Genomic DNA, 21,198 nt, shown 5'->3' on the forward strand with positions numbered 1-21,198 from the left:
CTGGCATACAGTACACCGATACTAGCTCGCCACAAGATGTGGGTTTGACGTTAATTATATTCCACGGGGAACTGTATCCGAGTTGTGAATTTTAAAAGCCAATGTATAAGCAGCAGAAAAAGTGAGACACTCTGCTGTCACCGTTCCAAAACTACACGCCGGGCTCTTCTATTGCCTGAATAATGCATGAGCAAAACTTTCATTGATAAAAATGTGACAAACTCATTCAAACTAATGCCTTAATAAATAATTCACTTTGCAACTTCATTGTTTAGCATACAGTACACCGATACTCGCTCACCACAGCATGTTGGTTTGACGCTAATTATATTCCTTGGGGAACTGTAACTGAGTTAAGAATTTTAAAAGTCAATGTGTCAGCAGCACAGAAGCTGAGACAGTGCTGTCACCTGGATGCCTTGCTTTTGTATTGCCTCAGCTTAACTTTTGCTAATAATAATTTGACAAACTAATTCACTGAGGAGAAATCTCAACAATATTATGTATATGAGGCATCCTTAAGATCTAAAAAGATTAATGAGAAAATTCATAGCATATTTCTATGCTGCACCACTAAAAAAGATTTGAGGAAATTACTTGAAAATGATTTACTAATTCAAAACTCAGTCTGTGCCCATAGAGAGAAAGCAATTACATTCGAGTTAATCTCTTTCGCAGTTCTCAATCTCTACAATTTAGTCTTCAACATTCTCTGCTTGTTCTCTCGCCAATATATTTTTGGTCTACAGTGTAAAGAAATAAACATAAGAAACTGTATCACTTTTTGGGATCCATATGTCTAGACCAACATATTTTTCACATTTAAATAAGTCCTGACAATGTTATAACTTATCTAAATAGCATTATATATTCATAACAGATACAGAAAGGAACAAACCCAGCCATTAAAAATGATTAATGGTTGACTAGTTGATCAAGAAATCTACTTTAAAATGAGTCTTAGCATGGGTCTAGAGAAACAGAGCTTATAAAGTGAAACTCACCACTATGAGGTTCCACATGCGAGCCGCTTCAGCGACTAGTGTAGAAACAGAGCTGCATCCTGGCATCAGGACGATTTTTAACGGCTCTGTGTAAAGGAGGTCATACAGGAGCTTCGTGGCCTCCCCAGGGTCACACTGAAACAGACAAAAAGATACAGTAAAAACAATGCTACAGGTAAACATGCTGTATTTGTAATTTGTTTCTTAAATTTGGGTATAGTGGTTCTGGCCAGTTAAGTTTATGTCCAAACTAAATCTCATCACATCTTCCCTTACACACAGTATAGTTTTTGGTTGAGATGCTTGGAGACCAGCACAGTTTGGTGATTTAGCATCTCCTACAATCTTACAATCCTACTATACCTACAATACTCAAGTTCGAAAAATGTTGAAACTGGGAAGGCTATTTATCAAACTGTGCTAGCCTCCAGACATGAACTATTACAGTACCTACTGCTCTCAAGGAAGCTGATGAAGAAAAACAAATCTTTATGCAAAAATAAATCTTTTCTTCTGTATTTTTCATTCATCCCATCATTTGGGTTGGAAACAAAATTCTGAAAACCTGAAATATTTTGGTTTGGGTTCAGTATGTGTTATTATCAAAAAGCAAGAGAAAGCTTAATAAAAGGGTAAAGGTGAAAGCATATTTTGTTGTTCAAACAAAATGATTACACACTTTGAGAAAGATGTCGTTTTTGATCATCTAATCGTTGGCCAATAAAATAATTGAACTATTTGATTTAAAAAATACCACTCACTATTGTGAATTGTATAGTTAAGCCAATAGATTTGATCCTGCAACTTGGACAACCGTTTCTCAAATGCCTTCATTTCCTCACAGCAGCAGTGCCAACACCTGCTTCAATTTCCCCTGGTCAATCGCCTCATAGGTAGCAAGCTACTTTTTCAGAAAATGACTTTTTAGGACAGTTTCCCCCAGAAGAGCTTTTCCGACCTGCTAGAGATTTCAGCAATCTGTTGGTGTAGAAACATAACACAGCCTTTAAGGGTTTGGCTCAAGGGCCCAACAGTGGCTCTGACTCACACTGAATAATGAGGTGGTTAAGATAAGATCTCCGAGGACAGCAAAAACGTATTATTACACATCGGAATGGTGGTTATTAAGAATCCTGGGTCCCAGTGTTTAATTCTTAACACTAATTTTGTTTCTTTTCTTGCATGTGTCCATGTCAGAAATTTTATATCCTGTTTCCTTCAAGTCCACAGTAAAAATTACACAATTCATCGACTCATATTTGGTCTTCTGTTTTTCCTGATGACCAGAGAGAGACGACCCAATTTAACAATTACAAAATGATACCGATATCAGAGTTCTGTGTATAGATTGACACTGATCCAATATCATCCTCACAGCATCCATGCTGACGCTTCCCTAGCCTCTCTTGCCAAGTGTTACAAAACATCAAAGATGTGACATCACTGTGTTTTGTGTTCACTGTGTCCTTTTATACAAGTTCTACATTGTGTCAATCAATATCACACAGAAGCACTGAATAAAATGTCAACAGAGAGTATTAGGACATTTTAATTCAAATCACATCTTTGTTACAATGTTTTTCAGCATCATACTTTTTGCACAATAACTTTGTAGAGTGGTAAAAAAACATAACACACTTTCTCCCACATCCTAAATCTCTGGAGAGCAGACTTTTTATCCAGCACACAGTCTAAACCCAGTCATAGTCTACAGACTGAGCAGCAAACAGCTGTGTTCTGGCTCCATCGTTGCCACTGCTACGTGACACCTCCTATTTATAATGTAGGTTTGTAATGACATACATTACTTTAGTCTGATAATGAGGAGGGAATAAATATTTAAATAGCCTCTCAAATGCTCTAAATAAGGTTGTTAATTTGACTATAAATGTACCATTAAATCACAGTTTGGCTTATATTCCAATTTCAACCACAAAGCAGAGACACGTGTACATGAACCAAGACTTGTACAATTACATTTCCAGCAGATATCATAAGACCATTTAGAGAACTATGTAACTTAGATCAAAGGTTCTCACTTTTTTCATTTGTGACCCCTTTAAAATGAAATATCACAAGATTTATGTAATGAATATTATTTAACTGTGTAACATAATATTCTGTCTATTTTCCACCAACATAACACACTGGTCCAAACCATTATTATTGAAAACTTACTTGTTTATGAGTTGTGAAGGTTTGGATTAAAACTTTCACAACATGAATTATATATGTGTCTATAGCATCTCTGCTGTCAACTCCATGCATTGGTTTGTTATTTCTGTGCTTTGATACTTAGCAGAAAACACTGATGTGTATGAATAAAGCATTTATTTGGATATGGTAATGCTACCCAATGCAATCTGGGAACAACAGCTGCCAATTAATACACACAGAAGCTCTGAAGCACCTCTTCATGCCTATCTTTCTCTCTTTCTCTGTCTCTACCTATACTCCTGTCTCTTTTCATCCCAGTTAATAATTGATCAAAGTGTGAGATTTGATAGAAGCATGACAGCTGGGAGAGAGAGAGAGAGAGAGAGAGAGAGAGAGAGAGAGAGAGAGAGAGAGAGAGAGAGAGACTACTAATACATTGCTAATCAATATCCTTCCATTGTAAACCTTGATAAATCAAATTCCTTATAGTGGTTAAGACTTCTGTTATTTGTTACTCTTCCTATTTATTCTGTTATTAACATATGATTATATGATTATTGTGAACCAAATATTTCATCTGAATGATCAAGTTCATAAATGTGTGTGAGTGTGTGTGTGTGTGTGTGTGTGTGTGTGTGTGTGTGTGTGTGTGTGTGTGTGTGTGTGTGTGTGTGTGTGTGTGTGTGTGTGTGTGTGTGTGTGTGAAGATAGATAGATAGATAGATATTTTCATGCAGGTGAGTGATCACATGAAGCTCTTGGGCATGAGAAAGAAGTCCTGGAGACTTAGAAGCAAATAAATTCTTTATATAATGAGCAATTACAAACTAATATAGTTACAACAATCACACACATGCCTCTATTCCAAAAAAATATATTTTTTTTATAAATAGTGCACTTCCTAGCTCAGCAAAATTGTTATGGCAGAGTTTGGCAGGACTATAACCCACTAAACATGACAAAGTAATCAAGACTTGGATTATGTTTGTTTTTGACAAATGAGAATTAGTTTATAACACTTAACTAGCCAGCTTAGGGGATAACAAAATGATATGATGCACAGCCAGGTTTTTTATTCATGTATCACAAACAACAAATTATTCTACACAGAATGTTGTTTTCTACTAAATATTGTTTAAACTGTTAGTATTATGCATTAATTAAAATGTCATGCTCTGTAATTTAAACACATTTGCTTATTTCCATCTTAATAAGAAATAAATGTGTTTTGAAATGTAGTACATTTGCACTAATCTACAGTACCACAGAACAAATCTGAGCTTTTCAGTGAACAATCATCAAACGCAAACTGTCAAAACAGGTTTTGACTGCTTGAAGCAGTTACAATTGTCAACAGCCTATAGCCATTTTAATAGAGACTGAGCAATCTGTTATATTAAGCCTTTGGTGTAAAGAATTAAACATGCAAAAGGCATAATCTATTGGTGAAGGTAAAACACATTTGCAGGAAGCCAAGCAATATATTACTCGAATATCTATGTTTTTACTTTAAGATTTTATGCACATCATCCAAGACTAAACAATAATCAAATGTCATATTAAATTGAGAAACTAGAGAAAAGGTAATGCTCTATGGAAACATTGCTATGCGTGATAATTACTTGTTTGAAAAGGATTAAGCAAATCAACTCACGTATCATGAGTACTTTGAAGAATAATTAAAAGCAAGCCACAAATCAAATCAGATTTTTCTGTTTATAATTACTGTTCTGGCACCAAAAGCTATTTAGATTATGATCTTGTTTCAGTATGCAGCAGTCCCCTGTCTAGCCTCTCAAATAAGAAAAAAATAAAAATAAAAATCATATAATACAGAAATGCATTTAAATGTCACTGGCCTAATGCATTCTGAAGTTGCAAATTTAAACACGGTTTAATATAATTTTTTTCTTATTTGAATTTGAGTGTGCAGGCTGATCTAACTGTGAACACTGACACCCAAGTGAACTTGATTTCAACAGAAGGAATTGAAAATGTCATTGGGAAATGAATTAAACATGACAGTTGAATGTTCTTAAGTCACAAAAAACATTACATCCTTGTATCCAAATGTAAATTTGCATATAATATACATTGTTGCGTAAGTAAACAATGCATAATCAGGGGACATTTCCTATTTTTATATTTGCACAAAGGAGAGACAGATGAAAAACTTGTGTGTGTGTTTTTTTTTTCTTCTTTTATTGTTAATTGCCAGCAAATTGCATCATTTTCTTAAATAATCTTCATTTCATTAAATGTGCTTAACTGGGGTCTAGAAAAAAAAATACGTTTTTCATTTGACATATAATCCACATATAATCTGAATTTTATAAGGGTAAAGGTTTTTTCCCATTTATTTTGTTTCTTGACATTATTAACATACATATACAGTAATCCAGGCACACTGTAACTTTAAATAATAAATACACATATATAAATTCAGCAACTATCTTTGTATAAAACTAGCTGTTACTATTAAAGTAAATTTAGTGCTTATTACACACTTTTATTTTCCAGTTGCTAATTTCTAAAGTGTAAATTTAAAGTATGTTTTAAACCATTTGCTTCTGTGGTTATGTGTCACCAGTTTAGCTGCAGGATAAGGATTTATTATTATCTACATGTAAAAGAAATACATCAGTTATAACATTCAAGTGTATCAAGTATCATTAGGTTTATATGATATGTAAACTGCTCACTACACTATGTAGAGTTTCAGAAGGGAAAAGTAATCAGAGCAGTTAAAGTATTGTGCTTGTGATTGGCAAGTTATGAATTTAAATTCAATCCTCTTAGAGAGGCGCTGTTGGTCTCTTAAACAAGACTTTTAAGCCTTAACTGTTCCATGCTTCATGCTTGGATTGTATTCCAGCTCGCTTGTAATTCAGTAAATCAGTGTAGTGTGTAAATTTAAATGAAAGAATTTTTCCCTTCTCCAAAATTCAGAGCCCACACTTTGCAGTTTGTTCTGAAATATGAATGTATAGGCTTTTGCCTGTCACCTCACACTAAACTGCCAAAGTATCTCCTCGTATTATCGATGTAAGATTTACAAAAATGCACTTCTGTGTGCAAAGCGCTTTCATTGGTGCCTGTTGCCATGCCAACTTTCCTTTCCTTTCCCTCGCTCTTCATTACTGAGCATGATTCCAGTGCAGACCTGCTTCAATCCCACTCCAAAACAGCTCCCTCTTTGTTTACTGACCTAAAGAGATATTAATGTGCTGTTTTCTAAAGTTTGCAGTAAACACGTCTTGTTACATTATTAAGGTTGCTCACTTGGGTTTTCTTTTGGTTCCTGATTTTTTTCTTTCTTTCTTTTTTCCTCCCTCAGCACGATCAATTGATGCAGTCACACAACAACAAGAGATGTGTTTATCACGGTGAAATGGAAAAAAGGAAAAAATACAGAACCTGGTTTAATCTAAATGTTTCTCAGAAGAAATAATCACATATACATTCTATGTAGAGTCTGATTGGTATTCCCCAAAATCTTTTTGGTAAAAAGTGATAATTGGGTTTAAAACCCCCTGAAGGAACATAACACACAGTGCAACTGAATTCTCAAATCTAATTAATTTTCTGTAAACGCAGTTCTGACAACAAAGGTTTATATTAATGTGCTTGTTTTAATATTAATGTATCTATGTGTTCCTATTGAACCACAGAAAACTATCATCATTAATATGATGTCGCTTTATGATGGTTATGATGGTTATGTACAGAAGCAGTCTTGGGTGTCAGTTTTTGCAAAACTGGAGAGTCTTCAAGACAGAGGACTTTCCTGGTACCATGACAAGCTGTTTTATGGCTTATAATGTTATTTAGAAAGAGAGAAAGAAGGAGATACTGATAAGGGAATGACTACACTACTGTCTCGACACTTCACTCTTTAATTAATTAAAAAAAAGTAAACAAATGGCAAATTTCCACTAGATGTCCTGTTATAGGAAAAGAATCAACGGTAAAGCATCAGACCACCCTACTGTTGATCATCTCCCACAACAGCACAGCCTGCTGTGTTTTATTTCTCAGGAATTAATTATAAAATCATAAAGCATCAGACCAACCTACTGTTGATCATCTCCCATAACAGCACAGCCTGCTGTGTTTTATTTCTCAGGAATTAATTATAAAAGTCACCGGAAGGGCAGAGATTTTAGGTCATCGATAATCCATTTTGGATTATATATATATATAATGACATGTAAACATGCCCAGACAGAATGAATGAACATTAAGGTTGAAACGCACTGGATTACACACACCTGGCCCTTTTTTTAAACTTTTACTCTCTGGCCGAGGCTAAAAAGCACTAAGCACCACGACATCCAACAAAGGAACGGTTTCTTTCACCAGGACATTCAACTGATGAACAACTGCCTCTGAGAAAAAACATATCATACACATAAGATCCAGCACAAATAGCCAATTATAATAGTGCTTTATTGCCAAGTATGCTCACACATACAAGATATTTTAAGGTGCTTGTGTTGCTATACATATTTTTACACACAAGGGCAATATTGTAATATCTCATGTACATTTCATCTCAACTCAATACTGAACACACAATTCGCACTTCCTATTTATAGCTTCTTACACCTATTTATGTTCTTTGCTCTGTTTATATTTAATGTTTATGTTCTGTGTCTTTCTGTGTGTGACTTTCTCCTGCACCATAGAAAAATCCTTGTACAGTATGTCTGAGCATACTTGGCAATAAAGCACTATTATTATTGGCTATTTGTGCTGGATCTTATGTGTATGATGTGTTTTTTCTCAGAGGTAGTTGTTCATCAGTTGAATGTCCTGGTGAAAGAAACCGTTCCTTTGTTGGATGTCATGGTGCTTAATGCTTTTTAGCCTCGGCCAGAGAGTAAAAGCATACTTGGTAATAAGACACATTCTGAAATCTTATTATTATTATAACGTGCATTATTACCACAAGTCTGTGCTTTAAACATTTAGAGGTTAGAGGTATGTTTATTCCAAACTCCTCAACTTTGTCACAACCTTACAGACTCCAAATGTGAAGGATGAGAAGATGAATGCAGAGCACTGGGGAAAAACATTACTATTTGTCTGTTCCAGTGAGAAACTGGGGAGGACAGCTACATCCAGAGGGAGCTTCAACCAGGGTTTAAAAAAATGCTTTACTAGCTGTAGTTTATTTTCCATATTGTGTCATATGCTTAGTATATCTATACGTCTAACATACATGAATAATATTTACAAATACTGACAGAATAGGAGAAGCAATTAATTAACTGCATGAGGCCCATGTAATTATTAAAGCATCACCAGTAAACTGTAAAGAATCATGTGTTTTAAGCATTTATTGATTGCCCTTACTTCCACTGTAAGTTGGATTTTGAGTTAATGGGTTTTCTCATCGTTTCTCACGACAAGGAAATTACTGTAATCTGTAAAGCATGACAGATGTGGTGGGCAGACTGGATATTTCTTTTATCATGATAGAGTATGTTTTAAATGAACTTTTATAAAAATGTTCACTAATATCCCCCAAGAGCACCAGGGTCTGGGTCTTGATAGTGAAAATCTAGAAACTTTTCATCTCACACTATAACGCTTGAAAGACCAATGGATTTTAATCGATGCTTTTTTAAAGAGTGCTTTTATTAAGGTTTTGTCCTTACCATGCTGTCGTAATAGATGAGCTCGAGTTCGTAGTCGGGCAGGATGTCAGTGCGGTTGTTGACGAGCTCCAGTGCCATCTGTGCGGCAGGCAGACATGCTTGTCCCCCAGGCCATCCTCCGCTCATCGGGAACAGCGCACCGATGTACAGCTTCTTCTTCCCTGCAACCGCACACGACCAGGAGAGCAGTAATATAAGCCAACACAGCACAATTCTCATCCACAGGCTCCTGAAATCACCCGGGTTCTCCATGGATGCTACAGAATTTTAAATTCCCACGAGATGAAGTGCGCAAACGCGTCAAGATTTCACCAGTAAACTACAACACAAACTGATCGGCGCACGTTAACGCAAAGCGCAGCACGGCGTATCGTGTCCTACTGCGTCCTAATTCAACCTCTATCATAATGATTTATAGACCGAAAGTCACATGTGCCTTGTTTCGTACAACGGTTTTATACATCGGACTAACATACGCATTCATTCGTTAAAGGGAAAACGCGCAAAGTGAAGTTATCTCCATGTGCGTAAATAACCTATACCAACAAGCGCGTAATTACCCAAAACATATCAGTGCAAAGCATCATCTGGATCCAATCAGCGGCACTCTAAGCAATATTTAATTATTACTGTATTAAATCACTAAATCACTCGGTAGTCTAATCTAAATCTGCAAGACGAGATGATCGAGTCTGAACTCAACAGCGTGTTATTCGGTGGTTTGATCAAAATACTGGAAAGAAAACGCAACTCGTTGTAATCCCTTAATCCGATAGAAACAGAGATGAAAAAGAAAACAGCAAGCACCAAGCTCAAAGCAGCAAGCAGCATTAGAGAGGTACAGCACTGTTGAAGGAGAGCATCGCTATATATATATTGAGAGAGAGAGAGAGAGAGAGAGAGAGAGAGAGAGAGAGAGAGAGAGAGAGAGAGAGAGAGAGAGAGAGATGAGTCCACATTTTAGGTCATCATTTTCCCTTGTATGATGAAAGTGATCACAGTGTCTCTGTATGCTTGTACATATGTTAAATGAACTACACTTTGAAACACCTTAAATATTTATAATGAAATATGTGTTTGGAAATCTGGTGCCTGTTCCCTGATACTCACTTTCAGTAATCTGAGGAATGGGTCTGAACCCTATCCAGGGATAACTGAGTGTGAGGCAGGGATACACCAAGGAGATGGTCCATCACAGGGCACCGTGCCCACATACAGTATATTCACTCGCAACTAGGTGCAATTTTTCTTAGTCAAGCCACCTGCTGGCATGTTTTTTAGAGTTGGGAGAAAACCTGAAAACCCAGAGAAAACGTAGAAAGACAGAAACTACACCAAGCTCAGGATGAAACCTGGGACCCTGGAGCTGTGAGGCAGAAACACTAGTCAGTGCACCACTGTGCAGTCTTTTAATAATTCCTATGAGGCATTAGAGATGGCTCCTGTTCTTGGTCACAGGGGACATTGCTAGACATTTAATAGGAGAAACACTGAATCAATCTCAGACATGAGGGATAACAGTACTGTTGGTTCTCTCCTATTAACTTGTAAACAAAAGAGCAAGATATTCTTTTCTTCTTTACCATATTTCAGCAACATTCAAGGTCATATTAATGTGAAATACGGCAAAGAAGTGGGAACAAAAAATTGGACTCAATGTTCAGAGACTTGCCAGGACTAATTAGTGATCTCTGAGATGACGAGCACAATGCCATTGACAGTAGAAAGAAAAGCCAAGCATAAACCTGCCTTTTTTGATTTCTCCTTTCCTTTAGTGTTTGTGTCCACAAACAAGGTTGCTCATACCTCAACATCAGGACTACTGAAAATAATTAATATTAAAAAAAAGCTGTGATTCATTTAAAATAATTTACAAAATAGTTCTTCCACCTAGGTCCAAAAATGGTGTCATATTATTACACATATCGTCATAAATAAAATACACTTACATCACACATTCACACAACATCCTTTTACAGTTAATACAACTCACTGTATACACCATTTCCACTGTTATTCAGTACAGAATAAAAATAAAACCAAAGTACACATATGTCTAAGCATTAACAGGAAATAACCATAAACACCTACAGTAATTGCCATGACTGAGAGCAGTTCATACAGCACAGGAAATTTTGTTGTTTACCTGAATGGAACAGCTAGAACATTTGTGCAAAATCCTGTTTTAGCACAGGCCATATATTAGCTTGCAGAAGCATCAATATTTGATATGTTTTATACGCAACCTTAGAACAGTTTGAAAAATTCAATTCAACTCAGAAAAGTTCAGAAGTGTATTGCATAATCAGTCAATACCACCTTTTCCCTTTCTTTTTGCCTGTCTATGTCACTCAGACACACACACACTTTCAAACAAAACCAAACTTACTCAGATAAACAATCAATCTCTCATGCCATTACCAGCAGCACCTCACAGCATGCTACTCTCCAATAAATCAAGCAGCAGCCTACATGATCTCTGTCGAATAACTGATATTGACGGAATAATGTAGGCTCATTTCCCATAGGGTTTTGTGTTCATGTCTGGAAGCCACTACAGCATAAAGTCACAAACAGCTAATGCATTTTCTTTCTGCTCTTTTGCTCTCAGCTTAGGCTTGTATGACAGAATTGCTGTTCGTTCAGGTATTGTAACAGACAGACACCTGTCAGCATTAGAGGACTAGAGAAAACAAACTCTCCACAAACATAGGCTACTGTATCATATAATAGGATATTATGACACAGGAAATCCACTGATAAGACACATACTCTGTACTGAGAAACAAACATAAAAGCTGTTTACTCAACGTCTCAGGGCTGCTAAACAAACATTGATAACGAATACTATAATTCAGGGGCTCTCAAACTTTTTGTAGCCAGTAGTATAAATCCCAAGGACTCTCCCAGCACAGGTTCATTTCAAGAACATTATATTAAACGTGTACAGTAATATTATCTCTTTATTAGATTCATAAAGCATTTTATTCTTGAACTTTCCACCACCAGAAAATCAGCTCCAAGTGACGATACTATTCGAAAGGCTAACTTGTTTAGAGATTTAGAGAATTCAAGGGCTAATCACTAAAACAGCTCAAAAATAAATAGAATTTTGTACAATTCGATAATGGTAGGTTTTGATACCACAGATGTCTGAGGGTAACTGAGCACCAATTGGAGAATCACTCCCACTCACTTTCAGTAACCGCTTTATCTTAATCAGGGTCCTGGTGGATCCAGAACCTATCCCAGGAAAAAAATGGGTATGAGGCACCAATAAATCCCTAGACAGAAAATCAATATATCACAGTGCTGAATGCACACATATTCACACACTCGTTCACACCTATGGAAAAGTCATCTCAGTCAATCCACCTAATGAAATACCTTTGGGAAATGAAAGTAAACTGAAGATGCCAACCAGAGACAGGGAGAACATGCGCAGAAACGCCACACCTGAACTCAAGGTTGAACCCGAGGATTCTGGAGCTGAGAAATAGCAAAGATAGCCACTGCCTTAAGAAATCTGCAATCAGGTATTTGTTAATTCGGTTGTAAATTTGTATACTTAATCCTTTCAAAAATGAGACTACTTTTCAGGGTAACTCTTACTGTATTGCTGTATTTTACTGTATTGCTCCACTGTTGGAGCAGTGTCTTTATCCTGCTTTATTCTATTACTAAAGGGATATGGTTTTAATTAGATAGTCATCATTTTTTTGACAGAGTTGAAGAATATGACAAACTTTGTGAGTTGTCTGTTCTTTTTGTTTACTTTTTTATTAAATCTAAATGGAAGTGTAACACATGTGATGTGTTTATAATTAATATAATGTATGCAAAACTTCCATTAACAATTACATGGTAATCACACAGGTGCTACAGGTGCCATAGACAAAGATTATTATTATTAAAAATAATTCATTTACTCTCAATTGTATTTATTGAACATGCAGTGGGTTTTTCCATATCTTGTATCTAATCCTCTAGGTCTAACATCTGACTTATTAGCACACACAAGAGAGCACAAGGTTCACTCTGACGGGTGGGCTGCCCTTTAAAGGTGACCGTAGCCCTTCCTGAGCTCCTTTGGTGACATTTGGTGCAGCGTTTTCTCTCTCTCTCTCTCTCTCTCTCTCTCTCTCTCTTTCTCACTCTCCATGTGTCTGAGCTTAATTCCAATTTCTCCACATGCCAGTCATGAATTATTTACTCCTGATCTTTAGTTGATATTTAATGAAAGAACACCAAGTGACATCTACCACGAAGCTAGATAATTACTAAGAGCCAAGATATCTCACTGTGCCCAACCTACATACAGTCAGCTCCAGAATTACTGGCTACCTTCATTAAAATGGCCAAAAAATTTGGAATAAAATAAACATTACACACAATCATAGAACAGTTCCATTCAGACAATTAGAAAATCTACCCTTTTTACTAACAAAAAATGATGTACTCACAATAACTAGACAAAACAACTAAACGATATTTTATCTCAAAAGCTTATATGGCGTAATTATTAAGAATGCCTAAGTTAAACAATTAATAAGTTAGACAAATTGTTTACATTTAAGAAACATTGTAGTTTAAATAAATTGCTTTTAATTGCTCTAGGTAACACTAAACTCTGTTTAATTCCAATCTAATCAAATTCTAACAAAGTTGCGATATACTAGCAGCCTGCAGCAGCAATGAAGTTTAATTTAAAAATGAGTTTTAATGCTAAAAATAAAAATTCTATACATGACATTTAACAGCATGACAAGGGCCCCGTGCACAAAGCAAGCTTTATAAAGACATTGTTTGCAAATTTTGTTCAATTCCTCTGAATAGGAACACCAACTGCACACCAGGGCTACTCCTTGTCATCAAGCTGACCTCACTAATGCTCCTGAAGCTAAATGGGCACAAATCCCCACAGCCACACTCCACAACCTAGTGGAAAACTTTCCCATTAGACAGGAGCTTATTTTAATAGCAAAAAGGACTAAATCTGAAATTTAAAATCTGAAAATCTGAAACAAGCACATTTTGATGGTTATGTTTTACAAATGGTGTATTTCAGTAGAGAAACATAATTATTTTCACTTCACTTATCAAAGCACAGTTGAATTCTCTAATTAATTATCTATAACAACATTTTTGACAGAATATATGGTATTTTTGACATATTTTAAAAAGTAAAAACAAGCAAATACATTAAAAAATGGTTGGTACGGTAAACATTTCTATTAGGAGCTGTACAGAAATTTGTATGTATGTCAGTGAAGAAAGTAATATACATAACAGACCTCTTTTTAGACAAAAAACATACCTGAATTTTTTTTTTACTGAAGATACAGAAGGAAGTGCAGCAGTCTTATATTTACTTATACTATATGGAATTAAAAAGAACATTGATATTGATTTGGTTTAGTTTTTTACTGCGTAATGTGCTTTGTAGTACTTTTTAGAGAGAAATAATAATAATAATTTCATTATTTCTGAAGGCATCTTTGCTTTCAGCATTCCTTTAAAACTTCTTTCTTGCCAAAGACTTTTGCACAGTACTTAATATTTAATATTTATGGAAGTCTCCAGTGTCAGCGCTCTGCAAAGGTCAGCCTTAAAGACAGAGGACTTTGCACTTTCCAGTTTCTCAGGAACATGACAAGCTGCACTTTTTTATCATATTAAAATTAAAGGACAGAGACAAGAGGCTGGTCAGGAAACATCTGGTTATAGCTGCTATAAGTGATAATAGGAACTAACTTCATTGTCTAGCAGACATTCCCTGGTATTCCTCATACTAATACTCATACTTTTGAAAAGTGAAAGGTGAAAGTTACATGACATACGGCTGAGTATGGCGATTCATACTCAGAATTTGTTCTCTGTGTTTAACCCATCCAAAGTGCACACACAGCAGTGAACACACACACACACACACACACACCTTGTCGGTTCCTTGCTCAAGGGCACCACCGCACAGTGAAATATATTCTTATAACAGTATGTCCTATCTTGTTTGATGCCTTCAATGCTGTACGCTTCCATTGTGTAGAGTTATCTGCACACACTTAACATTTATATCTGTACTGATATCACACTTTAGGACTCACTGGCCAAACAACATAAAACCAAATTAGATTGTGGATTGTGAGAGGACATATATGCTTGAATATTAAGCATGTCTTACTAAATGCACAGATACGTGTACTCAGTCCCAAGGGTGCTAGACACCAAGCATCTGATTAGACATTACAATTTTTTAAAACTTTGAATAACTTCAAGTGCAGAAGCTTAACATTACAATGTTTTCCATTAGACAAAATAAAAATATGCAGCAGCTAATTTTTTTGCTAAAAATCTGACACAAACAATATTTTTGCTGTGCAACAAACATAAATACCTAAAAAACATAAAAAAACAGCTACTGAATTATAAATCCTTAAAAATCCTTAAAAAGGGACTTGCTATCTATTGTAAATCACAAGCGACTGCCTCTCGATCAGTAGCACAAACTCCAGGTGGTAAAGTTGGAGACTTTTCCCCACAAAGCCAGAAAGACGTGCACAGAATCTACAAATTCTTAATAATAAGACATCTGGAGATTAACCTCTCCCTTTAGATAAAGGATTCAGATCTGAAGGCTTGTAGAGAAACAAGGTGAACTGGAAGCTGGTGTTGCCATCCTGTCACTTTGACGCATTCATTCAAGTCTGCTGATGATGTTGTGGAGGGAATCAAGATGTCTCACGGTGCCCTCATGCCTGTGCTGCCTTCTGCCTCTCCCTTTTAGTTAAGCTGTTATATCGAGGCATGCCCGACTCTCAGCTTGCACTATGATTATCATATACACCATATGTCAAGTACCGTTGAACAATCTTGCTAAGCTCTACATCCTGTTACCTGAGATAATGCGAGTGCAGAATCCTGAGGTGCTGCTACTACTTCCTGCATTCAGGACCATTGCAGATCCAGCAGGGTGCACCATCCACCCTCCTGACTGCACAGAGACCACACAGAGTGTCACCATCTCCCATTTAAACTCCTTCTATGTTGTAATTTGGCAATTAGCTCCACATTCGCTTATCTGATAATCCCTGCATTACAAATTAAGCTTTTCTGGAATGTTTACTGTATGTTGCTTTCTCTCATAAGCTTATATTCATTTAACACTTCTGTTTTCTGTTTAGACTGCTGTAATTCCTCTATCTGTTACTGACCATAGAGGTCTGGCACCCAATTTTTGAGTCCAAGTTCATCTCAAGGTTTCCTCCTGGTGCTCTTGAGTTTTTCGATGCAACATTTGCCTTCAGCTCGCTCATTAGGGATTCTTATTTCGCTAAAGCTTCCTTGTGAGACTAACTGTTGTTACATGTGCTATCAAATAAATTGAAATTTAAATCGAAATACTTGTGCACACACACACACACACACACACACACACACACACACACACACACACACACACACACACACACTAAAAGTTAATCCTCTTCCCGCTGAGACTGCACTAAAGTAAATATGCAGATATCTCTCTGGGTGATTTAACAGTGGTATGAACACACAGCCAGGAAGCAATGAAGGAAAGAAAGGAGGAGGAAAACAGGATGGATGTGTGGATGGATGGATGGATGGATGGATGGATGGATGGACGGACAGATAGATGGATGGATGGATGGATGGATGGATGGATGGATGGATAGATGAACTGATAACTAGCCAGAATGAACTGAAGGATGAAGCCCAGAGCATTGTGTTAAATATGAAAAGATGGAATTGCATAATCTTACAAAATCATCGTGATCTTATGTCCTACTATGGTTAAAGAAACAAATAAACAAAAACAAATTATTATTCATGCACAAGTAAAATACAAAAGGCTGTACATAATCCTTTTACCATGCCTCCAGCTCTAACCCATCACTACTGAATCTGTACTTCTTCCACTGCAGAATCTTTTCTGACTCTTGGTAAAAGACCGCTCTCTTGAGTTCAATAGAAGTATTACAACCGAGGTTTGCACTTCACCATTACAATCACTTATAACCAGTTACAAAAGCTCTGCAGCATATATGACACCATAGATCATATTCCCATAGATTGAATCCATTTACTCTTCTTATTATTAACCAAATGTAATAATAAATGTATTAACCCCAGCTCTTACCTGTATAATTTATGTCATCTGAGTGCAGATATGGAGAGAAAACAGAATGCAAGTTAAAGACCTGTAAAGCATTAAAAACAGCTTTGTGTGTAAGGACTGCATCTCTCCAGAGGTAAAGAATATAGTGAAAGGATGATTGTTACAAGGGTAATACCAGGAGGCACTCCATTGTTACAACCTAAATTTTTACAATGTTTATGCATCTGAATACAGCAAAAACAATATTACTGACATTCTCTCATAAGCGAAATCAGCAGTAGTGTACTAGCGGTCACATACACAGAGTTACTCTTTCTTTACAGTTTTGTAATCATCTTTAAATGCTTCAGAAAGCCAAATTTTAACTGTAAATCAAGTTATTTCTTTAAAAAGCCAGACACAATAATAGTTTCTTTAAAAAGGAAGTCAACCTCATGGACAATCACATGCCTCAAAGAACATTCTTAAGCCAGTCTAAATATGATTACTATTATATACATAGATTGATCAACACTTGTGCATTACATCCTAAAACAATCTTGTAAACTTTCTACTATACATATAAATGTATGAATTTGCTTATAACCTATTCTCTGTATATTAATTAATGTTTGGAAGGAATTATTTCACTGCTGCCATTTATAGTTTTATATATAGTTATGTATTCATACATGGGCGATAAAACTGAATCCTATTCTCATATTTAATATGCACTGTGCTCCGATAAAGTCTACAATAACTCACAAATACACAGTGGTTTGGGTGAGTCCCAGTTGCCCTGCTTGGTGCAGTGGGAAATGTTTCTGCCCTCTAACAGGAAGCCAGCATGACAGCTGTAATGGAGCACAGTGCCTTCTACTGGAGGTCCAGGGGGTTGCAGTGTCACTCTGCCATTGTCCAAAGATGTCCACGTGTGAGGACACAGAAACACTGAGGAGTAGTGAGACATTGGTGTGTTTTAAAATGATAAAGTTCTTTTCCCATTTTAGTTACATTGTAATGCAAACTAAATAATGTGTAATACAAAAGTAGTGATTGCAGTGAGAGGCTGAATGCTTACAGCATCTGCTCTGCTGATCCATATCTGTCCATGTGCCATCAGGGAGACACTTCCGCACCTTCGGCCCAACAATCGCTCTGTTCCCGCGGCAGATATATTCAATCTCATAGTCTACAGGCAAAATCTGCACACTCCGAATCTGCAGAGACAATGAGATCAGAAGAATGAGTATGAGATCAGAAATGAGATTGCTTTCTTTATTATCGCAAGATCTTCTCTTGGCTGAGGCTGCTGTGTAGCACTAATAATGCTATAGTACACTTTACCTGCTCCTGAGTCAGTCCCCTGTAACGAATCCCTCCATCTCTAGGAGGGCGAATGATGGCGCATCCTGATAAAAAGACACACAGAAAGAAAAAGAAAGAGACATAGAGGGCAGAAGAAGCCAGAGAGAATTAACAAAATGTTCTTTTATATGTTCTCTTTTAACTCCATACATATCCTATCAGATTCAACATTGAATAATAAATCTTGGGGTTATTGAGGTGTAAATATTTTTGATGAGTATTTTTAAGACTACATCCCTCAACAGAAAAAAATCTATTTTTAAATGATCTGTTTAACTACGGTACACATGTACACACTAAAACACTAAACAGAGGTTAAAACAGAGGTTGATAAGATAAGTAAGACATCCTGTCGACAAACAACAAAGACAGGACCACAAGAACGGTGGGTGTTCAAAGGTACACATTCTCCACATTAGTTACCTTTTTCTTAGCTGTACTCATTTGCAATTGCCTCAAAAACATTGACAAGATTTCATTTTCCCCAAAAGACTATAAAACTTCTCTATAACATCAAAAGTTATGCCTCATATGCAGCATATTATCACCTGGGCAAAAAAAAAATCAGTGAAATTAGAAAAGTATTAAATATTTGAAATCTTTTTTGTGCATTGTACAAAGCTGTTTCCTTAAAACATACAGTAGACAACAGGAATCTGCCCTGTACCTCTGTTTTCAGATGTTGTACACCCCTCAAAACAATGTCTCCTCAAAACAATGTCTCCTCAAAACAATGTCTCCTCAAAACCATGTCTCCTCAAACAAATGTTTAGCTCTGCAGAAATAGGTGCTAAGTTTCTCATTTAGACTAACAGTAGTGTAAGACATTTAAAACAAGACATCATAAAACCATTTCTCTCAATGAACATTTAATATAATAACAATATTTAATCTAATGTTATATAGCCTATAGAGTTCTATTATTATTATTTATTTATTTATTTATTTATTTATTTTTGTAATTGTTTGCAAATTAAAATAATGTGATAGGTATTGTAATTGTAAGGTGGCTTCATGTATGTTGAAATTACTTTATTTTTATTTATTTTATTTTTTTTTGCCAACTTGGTCTCTTCACTTTATCAGCATGTGGCTGTTAAGTCTACAGTGTACAATAAGGAAATAATAAGAACATAATGCATTTTCAAGTATACACTCACCAGCCAATTTATTAGGAACACCATACTAACATTCAGTAGGATCTGCTTTGCTCTCAGAACAGAAGTCTTCCTGACATGAATTTCACAAGATTTCAGAAAAAAAAATTATTTGAGATTCTGGCTTGTGTCCCTGTGACTGTGTCATATAATTGCTGCAGATTTGTGATCTGCATGTTCTTGATGAGTCTAAAGTCTAAAATCATCGTCATGTTCATGTAACCAGTAAAAGATTCCACACCGGTGTTTCAGTGTGTACAGTATATACAAGGCAAGTTGGGTCCATCTGAATGCCACTGCAGAAACAGACATTCATTAGATCAGGCAACATTTTTTTCTACCTTCAGCTGTATTTAGTTTCAGTGTGCTTGTTTCTACTGTAACCTCAGATTTCTATTTTTGTTTGTGATGTAGTCTTTAGTCACCCAACCTCCTCAAGGTTCAACATGTTGTGTTCTCAGATTCTTTTCTGCTTACCACTGTTAGTGATAGATAAATAAAGAGTTGCTAGAGTTACCATAGCATTATGGTGAGCTGTACAACTTTCTGCACTTCTGTTGCAATTGTTGCACGGAAGTTATGCTATGTCCTGCTAATAATGTGCCTTTATTTTTACACATCAGTTCTGTGTTGTTTTATGTAGTACCACAGTCCTGGAAGAACGTGGTTTCATTTCACTGTCTAGTGCACCAGGTCTAGTGCACTTTCCTACCAGTCAGGCAATTTTGTGTTTTCATTATAAACTCCTGATTGTACTGAACTACTGTTGTGAGTGAAACTGATAGAAGATTAGTAGTTTGTCTGTTCCAACAACATTGTTATAGTCAGATTCAGAGATCAGAGTCATTTCCCAACATTGTTCGATTATCTAAAGCAGTTGACCTGTATTTGAATGTCTAAATTGTGTCGTATTGTGGCAGATCATTAGCTGATTGGATAATGACTTGATAAGCATGTGTACCAGTGTTACTAATAAAGTGAACTAATCAAGCTTATGAACCATCTCTCTCTCTCTCTCTCTCTCTCTCTCTCTCTCTCTCTCTCTCTCTCTCTCTCTCTCTCTCCAAGACAAACACACACACAAACACACACACACACACACACACACACACACACACACACACACACACACACACACACACAAACACACACATTACCTTCAGTTGTTGAATTATGCATGGATGCAATAAGTGTGGGAAGCACGTTGGAAATTACAAGAAACAACAGCTGCAGCATTTCTGCATCTAATAAAAGATAAAAGAGAGATCTGGATAAAAATAACTAACATTGTCCAACCAATTAAGCTCTCATTTGCATAGACTCATTTGTAGTGGATCTATATTTATACAGAAGCATAACATACATGTACAGTATGGAGTTTCTGGTGTCAATACTTCACTGGCTAAACATTTCATAAGCAAGAGAAAATGAGCTGGGGCAAGATAGCTCAGGTCAAGCACACCGAAATACAGACAGACAGACCGACAGACAGACAGACAGAAAAGAAAGAAAGAAAGAAAGAAAGAAAGAAAGAGAGAGAGAGAGAGAGAGAGAGAGAGAGAGAGAGAGAGAGAGAGAGAGAGAGAGAGAGAGAGAGAGATGAAGTGCATCACTCCAGGCTGACTGTGGGAACAGAGGGAGATTATGCAGTAAGGATCAGAGGACATTGTAAAACTTTAAACATGTCCTCGGTGTCTCTAAATAAATGTCACACTGCAACTATGTGGCAAAAA

The 21,198-nt window shown here is 36.3% G+C and overlaps 1 protein-coding gene across 3 annotated transcripts in view; it reads right to left on the minus strand.

Annotated features, from left to right (window-relative positions):
* The window catches only part of gabbr1a (gamma-aminobutyric acid (GABA) B receptor, 1a), a 44,450-nt gene that overhangs the window by 22,010 nt on the left and 1,242 nt on the right, over positions 1-21,198 (minus strand). Inside the window, exons 2-8 of one of the 3 annotated variants that reach the window (XM_027147961.2) lie at positions 20,623-20,709; positions 18,288-18,352; positions 18,022-18,160; positions 17,706-17,891; positions 16,983-17,000; positions 8,825-8,985; positions 1,005-1,139 (exon numbers count right to left, since the gene is read on the minus strand). In XM_027147961.2, coding sequence (XP_027003762.1) covers positions 1,005-1,139; positions 8,825-8,985; positions 16,983-17,000; positions 17,706-17,891; positions 18,022-18,160; positions 18,288-18,352; positions 20,623-20,701 — 783 coding nt within the window. In that variant the 5' untranslated portion in view covers positions 20,702-20,709. The remainder of the gene's footprint in view (positions 1-1,004; positions 1,140-8,824; positions 8,986-16,982; positions 17,001-17,705; positions 17,892-18,021; positions 18,161-18,287; positions 18,353-20,622; positions 20,710-21,198) is intronic. The other 2 variants (XM_027147963.2, XM_027147964.2) reach the window with 2 other exon arrangements.

Source organism: Tachysurus fulvidraco, chromosome 11, assembly GCF_022655615.1.
Source record: "Tachysurus fulvidraco isolate hzauxx_2018 chromosome 11, HZAU_PFXX_2.0, whole genome shotgun sequence".
Classification (NCBI taxonomy): domain Eukaryota; kingdom Metazoa; phylum Chordata; class Actinopteri; order Siluriformes; family Bagridae; genus Tachysurus; species Tachysurus fulvidraco.